Source organism: Ovis canadensis, chromosome 2 (genome assembly GCF_042477335.2).
Source record: "Ovis canadensis isolate MfBH-ARS-UI-01 breed Bighorn chromosome 2, ARS-UI_OviCan_v2, whole genome shotgun sequence".
In the NCBI taxonomy this organism is placed as follows: domain Eukaryota; kingdom Metazoa; phylum Chordata; class Mammalia; order Artiodactyla; family Bovidae; genus Ovis; species Ovis canadensis.
The window spans coordinates 166939964-166958164 of NC_091246.1; the positions used below are offsets into that span (position 1 = coordinate 166939964).

Here is an 18201-nt window from a genome sequence, read left to right on the forward strand (position 1 = left end):
AGCAAACTATACGAGTATATCTGTAACATTAATTTTTAGCTACGAAGAATGTGGAAATGGGATATCCAAATTGATTATGCTGGTTAATGTAACGTAACCAACTAAGGTTTTTTTCGTATATAATATAGTATAAAATATTGAAAAGATGACATTGTCTCCTTGGGGAAAAAAAAATCTGACTTATGATTGTTAACCTAGCTAATTACACAGTAAATTTTAGCCATATCAAGAGTGAAACTAAAATTATTATTTGAAGACATGCTTGCTACTATATTTAAATCATCATTTCAGACCATACACACACACCTAACGAAAAAGTTGTGAGCTAATTCATGCAACTCACAGTAACTTGATGTTAAAGTAAATTTAGTGGAAAAAAAGGCTATAAACCTGTTATAACTTCCTTTGCATATGTAAAATGAAGGCATTATTATTGACCCTGTTTCATTCTGCAAATAATTTGAAATGGTTTTGAACAATTTATCAAACCTAAAGTGATTTTAAACATAAAATCAGAGCCAGGGAAATATAAATACTATGTAAGTACAATAGCAAGAAGTAGGTGCAAGAACATAGCAGATTGCTAAGAAAATGCCATACAGGCTATATTTTGAGAAGCAAGTTAGTATCAGTTGGGGACTAACTCTGGTGATAGGATGTGATTTTATCGAAAGACAGAGAAGTACCACCTAATCTTTTGACAGTTTTCTCTAAGAATGTAACTTTTCTCTGCTGGGCTCTTACTCATAGTATGAGAGTTGACATTTGAAGTTGTCTTTCTTTTTTATTTTTAAAGGACTTAGTTTACCTGTGATCTGAGGTGGAGTACCATCTGCTTAGAATATGTTTGATATCCTGTTGTGAAACCTGATGATTTGAAATGAGGGATTTTGCTTTTTTGTTGTTGTTGTACACAGATATTGCAGTGACAAATAGAGATAAAATACTGCAAATACAAGTAGTATTTTGTTTTTCAAAATAGTTTACCAGTTGTCTCAGTGACTTTGTGGCATAATCCTTTTTGTCCTCATGAAGTCTGATGCCACTTTTGTTGTATACATAGCCTAATTTCCTGAGCTATATATTTTGTGATAGTACTCATCTGCTTCTATTTTCATATTAGCAAGAATAATCCATCACTCTTCCTTTTTTAAAATCGTTTTTTCTTAATTCTATTTATTTCCACATTTCAGAAAATATATGTAGTATTAATATGAAGAGATAAATGTGATAGTGCAGTATGAGTGATAAGATGTCACAAATCAAAAATATAAAGAATGTTAATATGTGGCATAGAAAACTAATTATAAAAATGTGAAGCTTTATAATTGAACAGTTTAAGATGGTTTAACACTTTCTGGGTATTTTTAGTAGTAATTACTATTATATTTTGGGCTTCCCAGGTGATGCTAGTGGTAAAGAACCCACCTGCCAGTGCAGGAGACTTGAGACATGAGTTCAGTCCCTGAGTCAGGAAGATCCCCTGGAGAACGGAATGGCAACCCATCTCAGTATTCTTGCCTGGAAAATTCCATGGGCAGAGGAGCCTGGCAGGCTACCGTCCTTGGAGTTGCAAAGAGTCAGACACAGCTGAAGCAATTTAGCATGCACACACTTTATATTTGAAGTATATTGCTAGTAGTAATAATTTTTATTGTTGTGAGATCTAAGGTACTTTAATAAGGGCTCTCTCTGGTTACCTAACAACTAACAAAGGTAACATCTCATATTTAGCTTAACCGCTTTGAATTTCTGTTTTGATTTTCATTTCAAGGTAACATGCAAAGTAGTTCACAGTATTTCACAGAAATTAATTTATTGAGGGTAGATATTTTACAGTCATTTAGTATTTTTCTGGTACTTATTTTCAATAGCTTTTAACTGAGTTCAATAATAATTTTGTAAAGTCAGTACTGTAGACATGTAATGAACTGACTGAGACGTAAAGTTCTTAAATACCTGTAGTTTTTTGTGACTTCTACTGCAAAGAAGTATTTCCTTTGAAAACTTAAGGGTTATGTCTAAATATTTATCAGAAGTTTGGGTAGCTGATTGAGAGAATGTGGCATCAGTCCTGGTTCTGACGTCTTACTAAATCAAACATTAGAAGTTCTAGTTGAACTTTCTGTCTGTAGAGAATCTGCAAACTTAATTGTTAATTTTCAATGACAGCTGTTAATATTCTGTTCCTATTACTCATAGTTTAAAAAAGAATATGGGCTTATCATCGTTTACTTGTTATTAAATATTTCATAAACTTTTTAATATTATTTAGTTAATAAACCATGCTTTGAAAGAACTAATGGAAGTAGAAGGAGTGAGTGAAAACATATTACAAGTTCACTTAAATGGTAAGTGTGTTCTCATTTTGCCATTGGAATGATGTAAGCATATGAGCTTTTTATATTATGAGACTAAATTTACTCATATATTTAAAATCTGCATTAATAACTATATTTTAAAAATGAAATCTTTGTTTAACAGACTTTTACTTTAGCACACTATGCACAATATTTTTAGAAATTTTAAAAAATTATTAATAAAAGCACATGAGGTCTCATTTTTTTGTATTGATTTTCTTTTTTTTAATTTATTTATTTTAATTGGAGGCTAATTACTTTACAGTATTGTAGTGGTTTTGCTATACATTGACATGAATCAGCCATGAGTGTACATGTGTTCTTATCCTTTTTCTAAATGACATTAATTCCAAGGAAGATGGTTCTTTGAGTCTATTTAATGTTTTCACTATTAAATTTTAAAAAGGAAATAATGTAAACTAAAAAGTTTTGACTTTTTCTTTCTAGTTAAATATTTAAAAGCATTAAAAAAACTTACTTGACTAGAAAATAATCTGCATTGTATCAAATACTTATTTGATTTTTATGACCTACTTTTAAATGGGTTTTATTTCAGGACTGCTGCAGATCAATGATAAAATTGCCCTAAAGGAAATCACAAGACAGTTAAATCTGGAAAATGTGGTTGGAGATAAAGTTTTTGTAAGTATCATTTTCACTATTTTATTAAATAGGATTCAAAGTAAAGTCTGTATAGCATGGACCTGTTTATATTTTGGAAGAGTAGGAATGGGTCAGAGATTCTAAAATGAAATATACAAGATTCTTATCATAAGAATGTACAATGTATAGGATGTATTTATTCATCAAATCTTTTAAGTTTCGACTTTTTAAAGTAGATTTTATTGGTTATATTAGGGCTTCCTCGGTGGCTCAGACAGTAAAGAGTCTGCCTGTAGTGCAGGAGACCCAGGTTCAATCTCTGGGTCAGAAAAATTCTCTGGAGAAGGGAATGGCAACCCACTCCAGTATTCTTGCCTGGAAAATCACATGGACAGAGGAGATTAGCAGGCTGCAGTCCATGAGGTCGTAAAGAGTCAGACATGCCTGAGTGGCTTCACTTGTACTTTTCACATTAGTTATAAAATAGTTTAAGAAACAAGATTTGTTTAAATATTATCTGAGTTGTTTCTTTGTAAGAAAAATATTCTGATTCTCTACCCTTGGAGATAGATTAATCTGCTTTTAAAAATATTAATACTCTATTAGTCTATTTCTAGTCTTAAGAGACTTGGATAGCATGAGAGTAGTAGAAAATGTACTGAATTTGAAGCTACAAATGGTAGATTTGTAACTATTGACTATAACTGTTTACTACCTGTACATCGTGTCTAATAAGTATGAATTACAGATCCCTCACCAGTTTCATTGGCATTGTCTTATTATACTTCACACATTTATTCTAAACATGAAAAGAAGTGTTAAACATAATTATTTTTGTTCTTAAATTGGATGCTAAGATACTGTGCAAATGTCAGTTGTATTTTACTATTAAAATACTCTCAGAAAGTTATTGTACCCACATCGTTATTGTACCTTGGGATCTCAGGGCAGTAAACATAAATAATTTAACTGATTAGAAATGTTTTGAAACTTGTATTAAACATTTTACCTATCAACTTGATTTATTAGGCTCAAGGAAAACATGATTAATTTAACTTGAAGCTAAGGTAATTTTCATCATGAAGTGACTCCTCAGCTTAATGCAGTTGAAGTGGGTTGTGTACATTTCAAATTCATTTTCTGGTCACTGGTGATGATGCAGTGGTGTTCCTCTAAACTATGTTTTATGGACTGTAATAACACTGCCATTGTTGTGTGAGCCACCTAACATCTAGTAATTTTATTCTTTAAAAATTAACTATAAGTAAAGTTGAACTATGTGTAAAATACATAGCTAGTGGGAAACTACTGTGTAACACATGGAGCTCAGCTCAGTGCTCTGTGATGATGGGCAAGAATGAAAGGGAGGCTCAAGAAGGAGGGGATATATTAGTATTTATACTTATAGCTGAATCATGTCATTATACAGCAGAAACTAAGACAACATTGTAAAGCAGTTGTCCTCCAGTTAATGAAAAATTATCTATAAAAAGTTGAGCCAGTGCTGTGTTACCGTCCATTACCTACAGGTTTTTGAAGTGCAAGTTCAAATGTTCCTTCTGAAATCTGTTGTTTTCCCCTTGTCCAGAATGTAGTATAAAAGATAGTGGCCTCCTTGGCAAAGCAGAGTTACTGTTACATAGAATCTGTTTGGGTTTTGGTTTCCACTTGATGTAGATTCGTGTTTCTAACTTTTCTAAATATTGCTGTTTGTATTGGATTGTATGAAATAATTCATGGCACAGCTACTTACCATCCTAGTCATTACTATTGATATCATAATCCTCACATAAACAGATTATTAGTTTAACTCCTACATTATATCAATTAGGCACCTGGAGGCTAAGACATAATTAGTGTGTCTAAATTCATAAAATAACAAAGGCTGGACATTAAGAATCTAAGTCATTTAACCCCAGAGCCTTTTGGTTTTGTGTATTTAGAGCAAATTTGTATATACTTTTATACACACACACATGTGTATATGTATGTGTATATTTATATAAGTATATGCTTACAAAAGTAAATTCTTATAATATGTACATATGAATTTACCTAAGTATATACTTACTGTAAAGTGTAATAGTCTTTTAAAGAAATAAGCCTTCCCTGGTAATCCAGTGGTAAGAATCTGCCTACCAATGCATGGAACACAGGTTCAACCCTGGGTCCAGGAGGATTCCACATACCATGGGGCAGCTGAGCCTGTGTGTCACAACTGCGGAGCCCACGTTCTAGATAGAGCTCATGCTCTGCCACCAGAGAAGCCACAGGAATAAGAGTAGCCCCCACTCTTTGCAACTAGAGAAAGCCTGCATGCAGCAACAAAGACCCAGCACAGCTAAAAATAAATAAATAAATATATATATATATATAAATAAATACCAAAAGATAAGCAGTCTTTGAGTAACTTTGACCACTGATTTTCCAACAGTTTGTCTGAGCTTTTGTTTACATTATGGTAAATACCTCTCGCCCTCCCTACTTTGGAAATAATATTTCTTGACAGCATGTAATCATCACGAAATGTGTAGAAGTTCTTTAAAACATGTTATGTTATTTTATATCAGCTTTCTTAACTGGGAAACAAACAAGTGTGTATCTTTTGTCCTTAACACTGCCTCAAGTTTAAAGTTCCTGTTTCTTTAAATTAAGAAATTTGAATGAAGTAAAAATTAAGGACTTCAGTGAAAAAATATTTTAACAAGGCCTTTATCCACAAGCTGGAACTTGTGGAACTTCTGGATAATGCATCTGCTACTCTATTAGTTTCTGTCCAGAATATTTAAATTGTACCCAAAAATGTATTGACTTGTTCTAAGTAAAGACAGCCAAATTTGATATGATATATACAAATTCTATAATCTGCTCTTCAATAGAGAAACACGGTTGTATTGTCTAATGTTTGAGGCAGGTTTCTTCTTCCTTTTCCTTTGGGATCTCATTCAAATTCATGGTCATTTTTTTAGTAGTATGGGTTTGAGACTCGGAACAGACTGACACGTTTGAAGATAAAAGTACAGTGAATTTCTTTTTTTCTCTGATTGTGTTTAGAGTATAGCAACTCTTAAAAACTACCTTCGATTGAATTTTTACAGATTTTATCCAGAAAATATAAAATTTTGAACATGGCATAATCCCATTTTCAGTGTTATGCCATCTCTACTGTTATATTAAAGTTTTAGATTGTAAGCATACAAGAGATGGAGTTCAGAATCTGGCCAATGACTTTCATTTACTAGAAAAATACATAAAACTATTTATACAGTGTCTGGAGTCATATAGCCCTCTTTTATTCTTTATTTCAATAAACTTCTAGTCATGGTGTCTCTTTTTGTTATTCAGGGTAGCTTTGCTGAAAACCTTTCATTTCTTCTGGAAGCTTTAAAAAAAGGTAAATATTAGCTTATTTAACAGTATCAATAGTTATCTTTATTTTTCCCCTGATCGTATGCTTTATAAAAAATAAATATAAAAAAGAAATAATGACCACTGAAATTCCTATTAATAGTGATTATTCCAATTAACATTTTATTTCATATCTTTATTCACCTATAGTATATCATTAGTATAATTTTTATAAGAATGAAATGTTTTTTATTTTATTGTGAGATGTATATCTTTTCACTTACTCATAGTATGTTGTAAGCATCATTCCATGTCTGTAAATATTGAGTGCATGATCATTTTTATGGTTCTCATATATCTCATTTTTAAATTATAAGCTATTTTAAAATTGTAACATAATAAATTATAACATTAATCACCGGCTATCAACTTTTATTTCTGATTTTGTATAATTAGGAAGAAATGCTTAAATGATCATCCAGATTTCCTGGGGTAAATTTCAATGAGTAGAATACTGGGTTAAAGATTTCACATTTAAAAGCATAAATACTGATTGCCAAATTACCCTAGAAGATCCATTTTCTAAACATATTTTAAAGTACTTTTTTCAGAACCTCAAACAATTGTTTTTTTTGTTTGCTTTTTTAATAGAAAAAAATTTTCAGTTTAATTTTAATAATTTGGGCACTCATGATGTTCATATCAAATTTTAATTGGCCACAGATATTTCCTGATTTGTGTTTTTCCTGTTCTTTGCTTTATTTTGGTGGTTTACCTCATACTTAACTGTGAGAATTCTTACACTTGTTTTTTTCTTAATTTTGGTTTGGACTTTTCTCATGAATAGAAGTTTTAAATTATTTACATAATCAAAAGTTTTCTTTTCTTTATACTTTAAAGACATACACTTATATTTTCATCCAGTACATACACTTATAATTCATAATTTAGCTGGAATTTGTTTTGGAAAGGTGTAAAGTGGAGATGGCTTGAATATACCAATTCTCCATTGTTATGTAATACTGTATTTTATCAGAAATGAAATTTCTGTCTTATGTAGGTCTGTGTCTAGACTTCTGAGTGGTCCCTGTGGTTTTAATGTCTTTTAGGTTAATGTATATGTTTTATTATCTTTTAGATAGTATTACCCAAACTATAATATCTGATAATAATTAAAAGAATTATTAATTAACCTGTTTATTACCAGGGTTTTTTCACTTGTTTATGCAGATATAAAGCCTTTGACCTTAAGGAAATAGTGCTTGTTCTCCTAAAGCACTTTCCATTGTTGTAGTGAAAAAAATGAATCCAGAGTCATGTGAAAGTTTTCCCTGTTTTTGAAAAGTTGAAATTGTCATTAGTAGGAGTTAAAGTAGCTTTGGTACCATTGTTTATAAAAATTATTTCCAGGGGAAGACTTACTTTGCATTTCTAACTAAAAGTGAGTCTGTTTTGAAGTAATAGTTTTATGTACTTTTATATTTAAACCTGAAGTATTTTGGTCTATGTAGGTTAAAAAATCTTTGTCTATTTTCTGATGATAGAAGAATTATTTACATAATTTAAGAAACAATAGTCTTCAGTCATTTAAATGATTTTCTTAACTTTTCCTCAATAAAGCTACTGGAAGTCTGGTTTAGACTGAAGTACTTGAGGGCAATAGGAGCTATTTTGTCTTTTGAATAATTTTTTTGTTGAATAATTGAACATGCATTGGTAAGTGCATTACCCAAAGTAGGTTAACAATGTACTTTTGTTGGATTGAGTTTTAGAAAATGAAATGTACTAAATAGTTTGGAAGCTTAAGAAAGGTTGATATAACTGCTTATTAGTATAAAACTCTTATTTTTTCTTAGGTGACCGGACTAGTAGTTGCCCAGTGATCTTCATATTAGATGAATTTGATCTTTTTGCTCATCATAAAAACCAAACACTCCTCTATAACCTTCTTGACATTTCTCAGTCTGCACAGACTCCGGTAGTAATTATTGGTCTTACATGCAGATTGGTAAGTCTCTCTATTTAAAAACAATTGATTATAATATTTAGAAAATTAAAGCTTAATAACTGACTTAGTTACTATGTAGCTCACTAATATATTTCATTAGTGTTTCACACATTTATGCCACTTTTTAACTCAAAGGAAACAAGGAAACGTTTATCACACATGCTTGTAGGCTAATACCTCCCTCCATTTCACTCAGATTACTGAATAAAAAATGTGAAGTGAGATTTTGCTAATAAATATCATATAATTCTACATTAGTAAATAAAGAGAAAGTTAACCTCACCACCATTTTATAAAAATTGCTAATGGTTTCTCATACTTTTTATATTTAAGATTCTTTCCATATTTTAAAAGTGCGTGGAATCAGCTCAAAATGATACTAACCCAACTTTGTGGGTACACATCTCTGGAAATGGAAGGGATTATTTCTGTCATGTTATCATAGTAGTCACTAGCTTCTTTGCTCCTTGGGAGATTTTTATAATGATTTTAATTGAAGTCTTAATGTTATCACATTACTTTGTGTAGACTCCATGCATGTTAAACCTTCAGACAGTTTATGTAGGTCTGTTTTTGTTTACTCTCTCTCTTTTTAAAAACTTTTCCTGGAAGTGGGTATACCATTCTTGAAAGTACTGCAATACCAGATCGATGGGTGGAGTGGACGGAGCAAGCTCCCTTCCTATCTCCTAGTTCCAGAAACACATTTAATTCATTGTCCTCAGAATATGTATCAGATACTAAGCTGACAAGAACATATACTACTAGGCAAAAGGCCAAAAAGCATTGTGTTTACCTTCTTTTTACTGTCCTTATATGAACTTTCTTATTGAATTCAGGTAAAACTGGTATTTAAGAGTCATCTTAATACTAATATGAGTCATCATAGTACTAACACTGTGGCTGCCATGCATTCATAATTTTTAATCCTTTTTTTCCTTCATTTTTTAGCAAACTTATGCCAGGCCCTTCCGCTTATTTTCCTTTTCTACAGCTACTTCTCTTTTTTAGAACTGGGAAGCACTTTACTAAGTCATCTTTCAACAGTCCTGCTAGTATCATTTCTCTAAAGTTCAGTTCAGTTCAGTTGCTCAGTCCTGTCCAACTCTGTGCGACTCCACGAACTGCAGCACGCCAGGCCTCCCTGTCCATCACCAACTGCCAGAGTTTACCCAAACCGTTGTCCGTTGAGTCGGTGCTGCCATCCAACCATTCCATCCTCTGTCATCCCCGTCTCTTCCTGCCCTCAATCTTTCCCAGCATCAGGGTCTTTTCAAATGAGTCAGCTCTTTGCATCAGGTGGCCAAAGTATTGGAGTTTCAGCTTCAACAGCAGTCCTTCCAATGAACACTCAGAACTGATCTCCTTTAGGATGGACTGGTTGATCTCCTTGCGGTACAAGGAACCCTCAAGAGTCTTCTCCAACACCACAGTTCAAAAGCATCAATTCTTTGACGCTCAGCTTTCTTTATAGTCCACCTCTCACATCCATACATGATTACTGGAAAAACCATACCCTTGACTAGACGGAAATTGTTGGCAAAGTAATGTCTCTGCTTTTTAATATGCTGTCTAAGTTGGTCATAGCTTTCCTTCCAAGAAATAAGCGTCTTTTAATTTCATGGCTACAATCACCATCTGCAGTAATTTTGGAGCCCCCCAAAATAAAGTCAGCACTGTTTCCACTGTTTCCCCATCTATTTGCCAAAAGTAATGGGACGGGTTGCCATGATCTTAGTTTTCTGAATGTTGAGCTTTAAACCAACTTTTTCTCTCTCCTCTTCATCAAGAGACTCTTTAGTTCTTCTTCACTTTTTGCCGTAAGGGTGGTGTCATCTGCATATCTGAGGTTATTGATATTTCTCCCAGCAATCTTGATTCCAGCTTGTGCTTCCTCCAGCCCAGGATTTCTCATGATGTATTCTGCATAGAAGTTAAATAAGCAAGGTGACAATATGCAGCGTTGATGTACTACTCCTTTTCCTATTTGAAACCAGTATGTTGTTCCATATCCAGTTCTAACTGTTGACCTGCATACAGGTTTCTCAAGAGGCAGGTCGGGTGGTCTGGTATTCCCATCTCTTTCAGAATTTTCCACAGTGTATTGTGATCCACACAGTCAAAGGTTTGGCATAGTCAATAAGCAGAAATAGATGTTTTTCTGGAACTGCCTTGCTTTTTTGTTGATCCAACAGATGTTGGCAATTTGATCTCTGGTTCCTCTGCCTTTTCTAAAACCAACTTGAACATCTGGAAGTTCACGGTTCACATATTGCTGAAGCCTGGCTTGGAGAATTTTGAGCATTACTTTACTAGTGCGTGACATGAGTGCAATTGTGCGGTAGTTTGAGCATTCTTTGGCATTGCCTTTCTTTGGGATTGGAATGAAAACTGACCTTTTCCAGTCTTGTGGCCCCTGCTGAGTTTTCCAGATTTGCTGTCATATTGAGTGCAGCACTTTCACAGCATCATCTTTCAGGATTTGAAATAGCTCCACTGGAATTCCATCACCTCCACTAGCTTTGATCCTAGTGATGCTTCCTAAAGCCCACTTGACTTCACATTCCAGAATGTCTGGCTCTAGTTGAGTGATCCCACCGTCATGATTATCTGGGTCATGAGGATCTTTTTTGTACAGTTCTTCTGTGTATTCTTGCCACCTCTTAATATCTTCTGCTTCTGTTAGGTCCATACCATTTCTGTCCTTTATTGAGCCCATATTTGCATGTAATGTTCCCTTGGTATCTCTAATTTTCTTGAAGAGATCTCCAGTTTTTCCCATTTTATTGTTTTCCTCTATTTCTTTGCATTGATCACTGAGGAAGGCTTTCTTATCTCTCCTTGCTTTCCTTTGGAACTCTGCATTCAAATGGGTGTATCTTTCCTTTTCTCCATTGCTTTTCACTTCTCTTCTTTTCACAGCTATTTGTAAGGCCTCCTCAGACAGCCGTTTTGCCTTTTTGCATTTGTTTTTCTTGGGGATGGTCTTGATCCCTGTCTCCTGTACAATGTCATGAAGCTCTGTTCACAGTTCATTAAGCACTCTGTCTATCAGATCTAGTCCCTTAATTCTATTTCTCACTTCCACTGCATAATCATAAGGGATTTGATTTAGGTCATACCTGAATGATCTAGTGGTTTTTCCCCACTTTCTTCAATTTAAGTCTGAATTTGGCAATCAGGAGTTCATAATCTAAGCCACAGTCAGCTCCCAGTCTTGTTTTTGCTGACTGTATAGAGCTTCTCCATCTTTGCATGCAAAGAATATAATCAGTCTGTTTTTGGTGTTGACCATCTGGTGATGTCCATGTGTAGAGTCTTCTCATGTGTTTTTGGAAGAGGGTGTTTGCTATGGCCAGTGCGTTCTTTTGGCAAAACTCTATTAGCCTTTGCCCTGCTTCATTCTGTACTCCAAGGCCAAATCTGCCTGTTACTCCAGGTGTTTCTTGCTTCCTGCTTTTGCATTCCAGTCCCTTATGATGAAAAGGACATCTTTTTGGGGTGTTAGTCCTAGAAGGTCTTGTAGGTCTTCATAGAACCATTCAAATTCAGCTTTTTCAGCATTACTAGTTGGGGCATAGACTTGGTTTACCGTGATATTGAATGGTTTGCCTTGGAAACAAACAGAGATCATTCTGTCGTTTTTGAGATTACATCCAAGTACTTCATTTCGGACTCTTGTTGACCGTAATGGCTATTCCATGTCTTCTAAGGGATTCCTGCCCATAGTAGTAGATATAAAGGTCATCTGAGTTAAATTCACCCATTCCAGTCCATCTTAGTTCACTGCTTCCTAGAATGTTGATGTTCACTCTTGCCATCACCTGTGACCACTTCCAATTTGCCTTGATGCATGGACCTAACATTCTAGGTTCCTATGCTATATTGCTCTGTACAGCATTGAACCTTGCTTCTAACCAGTCCCATCCACAACTGGGTGTTGTTTTTGCTTTGGCTCTATCCGTTCATTCTTTCTGGAGTTGTTTCTCCACTGATCTCCAGTAGCATATTGGGGACCTACCAACTTGGGGAGCTCATCTTTCAGTGTCCTGTCTTTTGCCTTTTCATACTGTTCATGTTTCATACTTTTCATACTGTTCATCTGATCACATGGACCACAGCCTTGTCTAACTCAGTGAAACTAAGCCATGCCGTGTGGGGCCACTCAAGACAGACGGGTCATGGTGGAGAGCTCTGACAGAATGTGGTCCACTGGAGAAGGAAATGGGAAACCACTTCAGTATTCTTGCCTTGAGAACCACATGAACAGTCTCTAAAGAGTAGCTTTCTATGTCCTCCTTCCCCAGTATTTTAGAGCTTTTGATGTATGCTTTCATAATAAGCTCTCTCAGACTAAACCTGGTGGGTTCTTCACATATCTTTATTCTTCTTTGTGAAAAATAGCAATATAACACAGTCGTTAAGGAAGCCTGTTCCTTCTTGCTAAAAGCTCTTCCTTTAGATGGAAGTGGCAATGGCAGATGCTGTTGTTCCAACGAGGGCCCAAATAAAGGGTTTGTGGCTCCTTAGTGAAGGCTCTTTTTTATTCTGTATGTTTAATTTTCTAGCTGTGTAACTCTCCAACTGTGTGATTGAAGTCCATCTAGGTGTCCATTTTTAGAGGAAAAGAGCAGAAGGATTGATGGAGTAGTGATTTTGCTAGCAAATAACCTCTTCCCTGTGGCAGCAATTTTATTTTCACTACTCCCTCTATCCCCACATTACCAACTTCTGTCGTTACTGTCTACCATAAAAATATCGGTTAGTGTTCACCTCTAAAATTCTTTTGTTGTTGTCGTTTAGTTGTTAAGTTGTGCCTGACACCTTGCAACCCCCTGGACTGCAGCATCCCAGGCTTCCCTGTCGTCTGCTATCTCCCAGTTTGCTCAAATTCATGTCTGTTGAGTCGATGATGCTATCTGGCCATCTCATGCTCTGCTGTCCCGTTCTCCTTTTGCTTCAATCTTTTCCAGCATCAGGGTCTTTTTCCATTTAGTCAGCTCTTTGCATCAGGTGGCCAGAGTTTTGGAGCTTCAGCTTCAGTACCAGTCCTTCCAATGAATATTCAGGGTTGATTTCTTCTAGGATTGATTGGTTTGATCTCTATGCAGTCCAAAGGACCCTCAAGGGTCTTCTCCAGCACTACAGTTCAAAGGCATCAATTTTTTAGCACTCAGCCTTCTTTATGATCCAGTTCTCACATCTGTACATGACTACTGGAAAAACCATAGCTTTGACTATGCAGACTTCTATCTTTTCCCATTCCTAAGTTAAGGCTCTTAATTCTGTTTGCCCAGTGTTGCTTCCACTACCTTTCAACCACCTACTCAGATGGGTGATCTAGAACTCCTCCTTAGTAGAAAATTAATGTGTAGTACTTCTGAAATAACTTGTAGTTTTCTTATGCTATTTTTCTCTACCTATAAAAATATCTCAGGTTTTCAGTCACCCTCCCACTTCAAGCCCCAAGCTATTCATCTTTCCTGTCTTCCTTCCCACATTAGCCATGATGCCTTTAATTCTTCCCTATGTATCATTGGTTTCTTAACCTAGAGTCATCTGGGTAGATTTGAAATGCCATATTTCTGGGCCTCACCACAGCTTTTTGTTTTTCTTTTTTATAGAAAATTGACACTAAACTTGCTCCCTCTCTTACGGGAAAATAGCACATAGCTTCTCAAATGTTACTATAAAAGAGCCAGAAGACAGAATAATTTATTTTACCAATGTAATGCTATATTCTTGCCAGTTTCCTTTTCTATACTTTGTTTCTTACATCTAGTATAGCTTCAGCTTAATCTGTATAGTTTAGTGAACTGAGTTTTTCTTCATCACATATGCTGCTTCTTGAGTTTTTGTTACATAAAGCAAAGAAAACAATGCTGTATGTTTTCATCAATGTTAATTATTAAGTCTAACTACATTTTGTTATCTTAATTTTTTTAGATGAACTTCATAGACTCTTTGAAATTCCTTATTGAGACTCTTCGTGTTACTCCGGAATATAGCTATATTCACTATGGTTATAATTTTTTAGCAGTTATTATAGGTCTTGCAGTGTTAAAGATTAGCAGAGAAAAACATAATTAGGAAAAGGCTAATCAGGACATCATTGACATTGCCAGACCGACACGTGCTTAGAAGAGGATTAAAAGTAGCTTGTGTTAAAAATATTTTTAGGGGTTTGGTTTATTTACAAGTCACATTGTCTTACCTGTACTACCTTGTAGTCCTAACTATATCAAGGGAATAATTAAAGTCTTTAGAACCTTGCATAAATTTTTTTAATGTTTAATTGTGTATTATAGGGTAAGCATTGCTAATTATAAGTGATAAGTCATTATACCTGTATCATTCATATGGTTATTTTAAACATGTATCTCATGGAGATTTTTGTTTGTTTTTAAGGATATTTTGGAACTCTTAGAAAAAAGAGTGAAGTCACGATTTTCCCACCGGCAGATACACTTAATGAATTCATTTAGTTTTCCACAGTACCTTAAAATATTTAAAGAACAATTATCTCTACCTTCCATATTTCCAGAGAAGATTTTTGCCGAGAAATGGAATGAGAATGTACAGGTAATTTAGAACAAAAACAATAATATTAAAGTTATTTTTGTGTCTTGCTATACCATTTGAAAGCAGTTGAAACTTGAAAATTTTTATAATCTGTAAAGTAGCATAAAGTTTCTAATGTTTCTGTGGCATAAAACTGTATTAATATATACTGCTGTGTGTTTTTTATTTTAAAAAACAGTTGAAATGTCATACCTCCTGTTTTTTCCCTCAAAAGAACTTTTATGAGATTTGTTTTATATCTTGTTTATATTTTAGATTATTTTGTTAATGAATTTCATCATTAAATATTTTCTTTATTTTACAAGTTTAGCAATATACTAACTTAGTAAGGTTCATACATACCTGTAGAGTGTGGGTTTTCCTTCTTATGAACAGTTAAGCTTTTTTCTTCGTCGGTCTGTTAAGATGCATTTTAGACTGGCACCTTTGGTTATATTATCTCTATTGACAAGTGCCATCTTTGAGTTCTTGCATTTACTAAACCTTGTGGACTCTGTAAATTTACTTAAGTTGATGAGCATAACTTCTGCAGGGTATTGTTGTATCAACTAAGCATACTAGCATCCATTTATCTTATACTGAAAAGTTTTAGTTGTTAGGGAGAAGGGAGAGAGTGTATGTATGTGAATATGTGATTAATAATGTGTTTGGAAAACAGTGTTCCTGATAAATCTCACACATTAAAAATATGGGCCTTGTAGAAAATATTGGAGTCCTTAGTTTTGTAAGAATTGGGAATAACTGGTCTATAATATTAAATACTAATGTGTGAGGATGATTAGGTCCGCTTAGAGTTACACAGTCTCTTGGAGGGGGAAATGGCAACCCGCTCCAGTATTCTTGCTTGGGAAATCCCGTGGTCAGAGGAACCTGATGGGCTGCAGTCCATGGGGTCACAAAGAGTTGGACACAACTGAACAACTAAACAACAAACATAGCACAGTCTATATTCATAGGCTCTAAAAAGATTATTTATGGTATAGCAATAATGGTAGTTGATATTCTGTTTACTATAAAATCTTTAATATCAATACCAAATTAAAAGTGAGACTCTGCATTTATTTTGCTCTTTAATTTTTTCCCCATCCTTGTTGAGGTATGATCGACAAATTAGAAATTGTTTATATTAGTGTACAACTTGATGTTTTGGTATACATTGTGAAATACCACAATCAAGCTATTTAACATATCCATCACCTCATATAGATTTTTTCTCATTTTTTAAAAATTTTTTGGTTAAACACGTAAGTTTTATCTTCTAAGCAAATTTCAAGTACATAGTACTATATTGTTAACTATAATCATGTTACTGCACATTACATGTGCAGAACTTACTCAGCTTGTATAAATGAAACTTGATTCTTATTTTGATTTTAAAATACTCTGCTCATGTAAGCACTATTAATTTTGACACTTTTTTAAATTAAAAACTCATATAATAAAATTTAATCAGTGCTTAAGAAACATGGTAAAAAGTAAAATTTTCCCTTATGTTCACGCCCATCTTCCCTCCTTTCACTGCAAAGTAATTATTTGGTTTATAGCATTTCAGACCTTATGTACATGCTGCAGTTTTTACATGAAGGATTCAAACCTTAAATGTTATTCTCTGGTTTATCTTTTTTACTTTGTTCTACCTTTATTCTGATTGTTAATTATTTTTCCTAATATAACTGTACAGAATTTTATGTCAAAATAATTGACTGTTTTCCTTAAAACCCATATATTGTGTCATGACATAACTAGTGAGTTTTCACTTCTACCCTCATCCCCAAATTAATTTTGCCTGAAACTCAGATATTTACTACGTCATGTAATTTTTTCTTGATACTGCATCTGACTGAAGGATTCCATGCTTTACGAACACTATAGTTGGTGCTAAGTCTTATATTGTCTTTTTCTTTACTGGGGTCTGAAGTGCATCAGAGCTCTGGATTTTTGGCCTATGAATACACTTTTGAGTGTGTCACAAACTTTCACCTTTCCTAAATCTTGAACTGATTGTCATGTTAACAATAGTTATTTTTCTGATTGCTTTAGTAATCAGACGCAATCTTTCCTAGTATTTAAATATCTGTGATTTCCCAGGGCTTATTGTATTCTTCTTTCGCTCACTTTCTTTTCCTAAAATGATTCCCTAAGCCTAGATTGTACTGTCCTGTCCTGGATTTTTCTGTCCTTCCCTGCTGTGTTGTATTCTGAGCATCTTAATAAAGGAAGTAGATGGTGACAGTTTCTGTGAAGTATAACTTTTGATGACTCAGAAAATGGTAAGCATCTGATAATAGAGTTGCTTGCCCTTATATTTTTTTGTCCTTTGCTGAGCACTAAGTTAAGGGGCAGGATGATAGGAATGAATGTGAAAACACTCCCATCATCTTTTTTATTATTTTGTGGTTCTTTGTTTTCTTAAGGTAGAACTAGTACCACTGGAGTTTCTGTCACTTAGCACTGATATTTTCTTGCCCCATCCTAATCATCATTTGCCACCTCCTTTTGGAATATGCCCAGAAACAAACAACAACAAAAAAAGCCCAGAAAATGAAGTACAGTATATTTTCTAGAGTTAAAACTGTATGTCTCTACTTCCCACTGGAAGAAGATCCAGATTTAGGAATAAGTTCCAGTATAATGGGATGAATTGTCCAAGCCAGGCTTCAACAGTACGTGAACTGTGAACTTCCAGATGTTCAAGCTAAATTTAGAAAAGGCAGAGGAACCAGAGATCAAATTGCCAACATGCGCTGGATCATTGAAAAAGCAAGAGAGTTCCAGGAAAACATCTACTACTTATTGACTGCCAAAGCCTTTGGCTGTGTCAATCACAATAAACTGTGGAAAATTCTGAAAGAGATGGGAATACCAGACCACCTGACCTGCTTCCTGAGAAATCGGTATGCAGGTTAGGAAGCAGCAGTTAGAACTGGACATGGAACAGTGGACTGATTCCAAATCAGGAAAGGAGTACATCAAGGCTGTATATTGTCACTCTGTTATTTAACATATATGCAGAGTACATCATGAGAAATGCTGGGCTGGATGAAGCGCAAGCTGGAATCAGGATTGCAGGGAGAAATATCAGTAACCTCAGATATGCAGATGACACCACCCTTACGGTAGAAAGTGAAGAACTAAAAATTCTCTTGATGAAAGTGAAAGAGGAGAGTAAAAAAGTTGGCTTAAAGCTCAACATTCAGAAAACGAAGATCATGGCATCTGGTCCCATCAATTCATGGGAGATGGATTGGGACAAAATAGAAGCAATGAGAGACTTAATTTTCTTGGATTCCAAAGTCACTA

General features: G+C 34.4%; 1 protein-coding gene and 1 pseudogene across 16 annotated transcripts in view; one reads left to right on the top strand and one right to left on the bottom strand.

Moving 5' to 3' along the window:
• ORC4 (origin recognition complex subunit 4) overlaps positions 1–18201 on the top strand; it is a 96677-nt gene that overhangs the window by 58777 nt on the left and 19699 nt on the right. For 14 of the 16 annotated variants that reach the window (XR_011254552.1, XR_011254551.1, XR_011254554.1 and 11 more), the window contains 5 exons: positions 2276–2351; positions 2917–3002; positions 6309–6357; positions 8168–8319; positions 14728–14901. Coding sequence is in view for 10 of the 16 variants with exons in the window: in XM_069577623.1 (XP_069433724.1) it covers positions 2276–2351; positions 2917–3002; positions 6309–6357; positions 8168–8319; positions 14728–14901 (537 nt within the window). In the remaining 6 variants the exon portion in view is untranslated. Of the gene's footprint in view, positions 1–1403; positions 2352–2916; positions 3003–6308; positions 6358–8167; positions 8320–14727; positions 14902–18201 lie in introns of all 16 variants that reach the window. The other 2 variants (XM_069577630.1, XM_069577627.1) reach the window with 1 other exon arrangement.
• On the bottom strand, positions 8930–9107 carry LOC138434942 (U2 spliceosomal RNA; annotated as a pseudogene).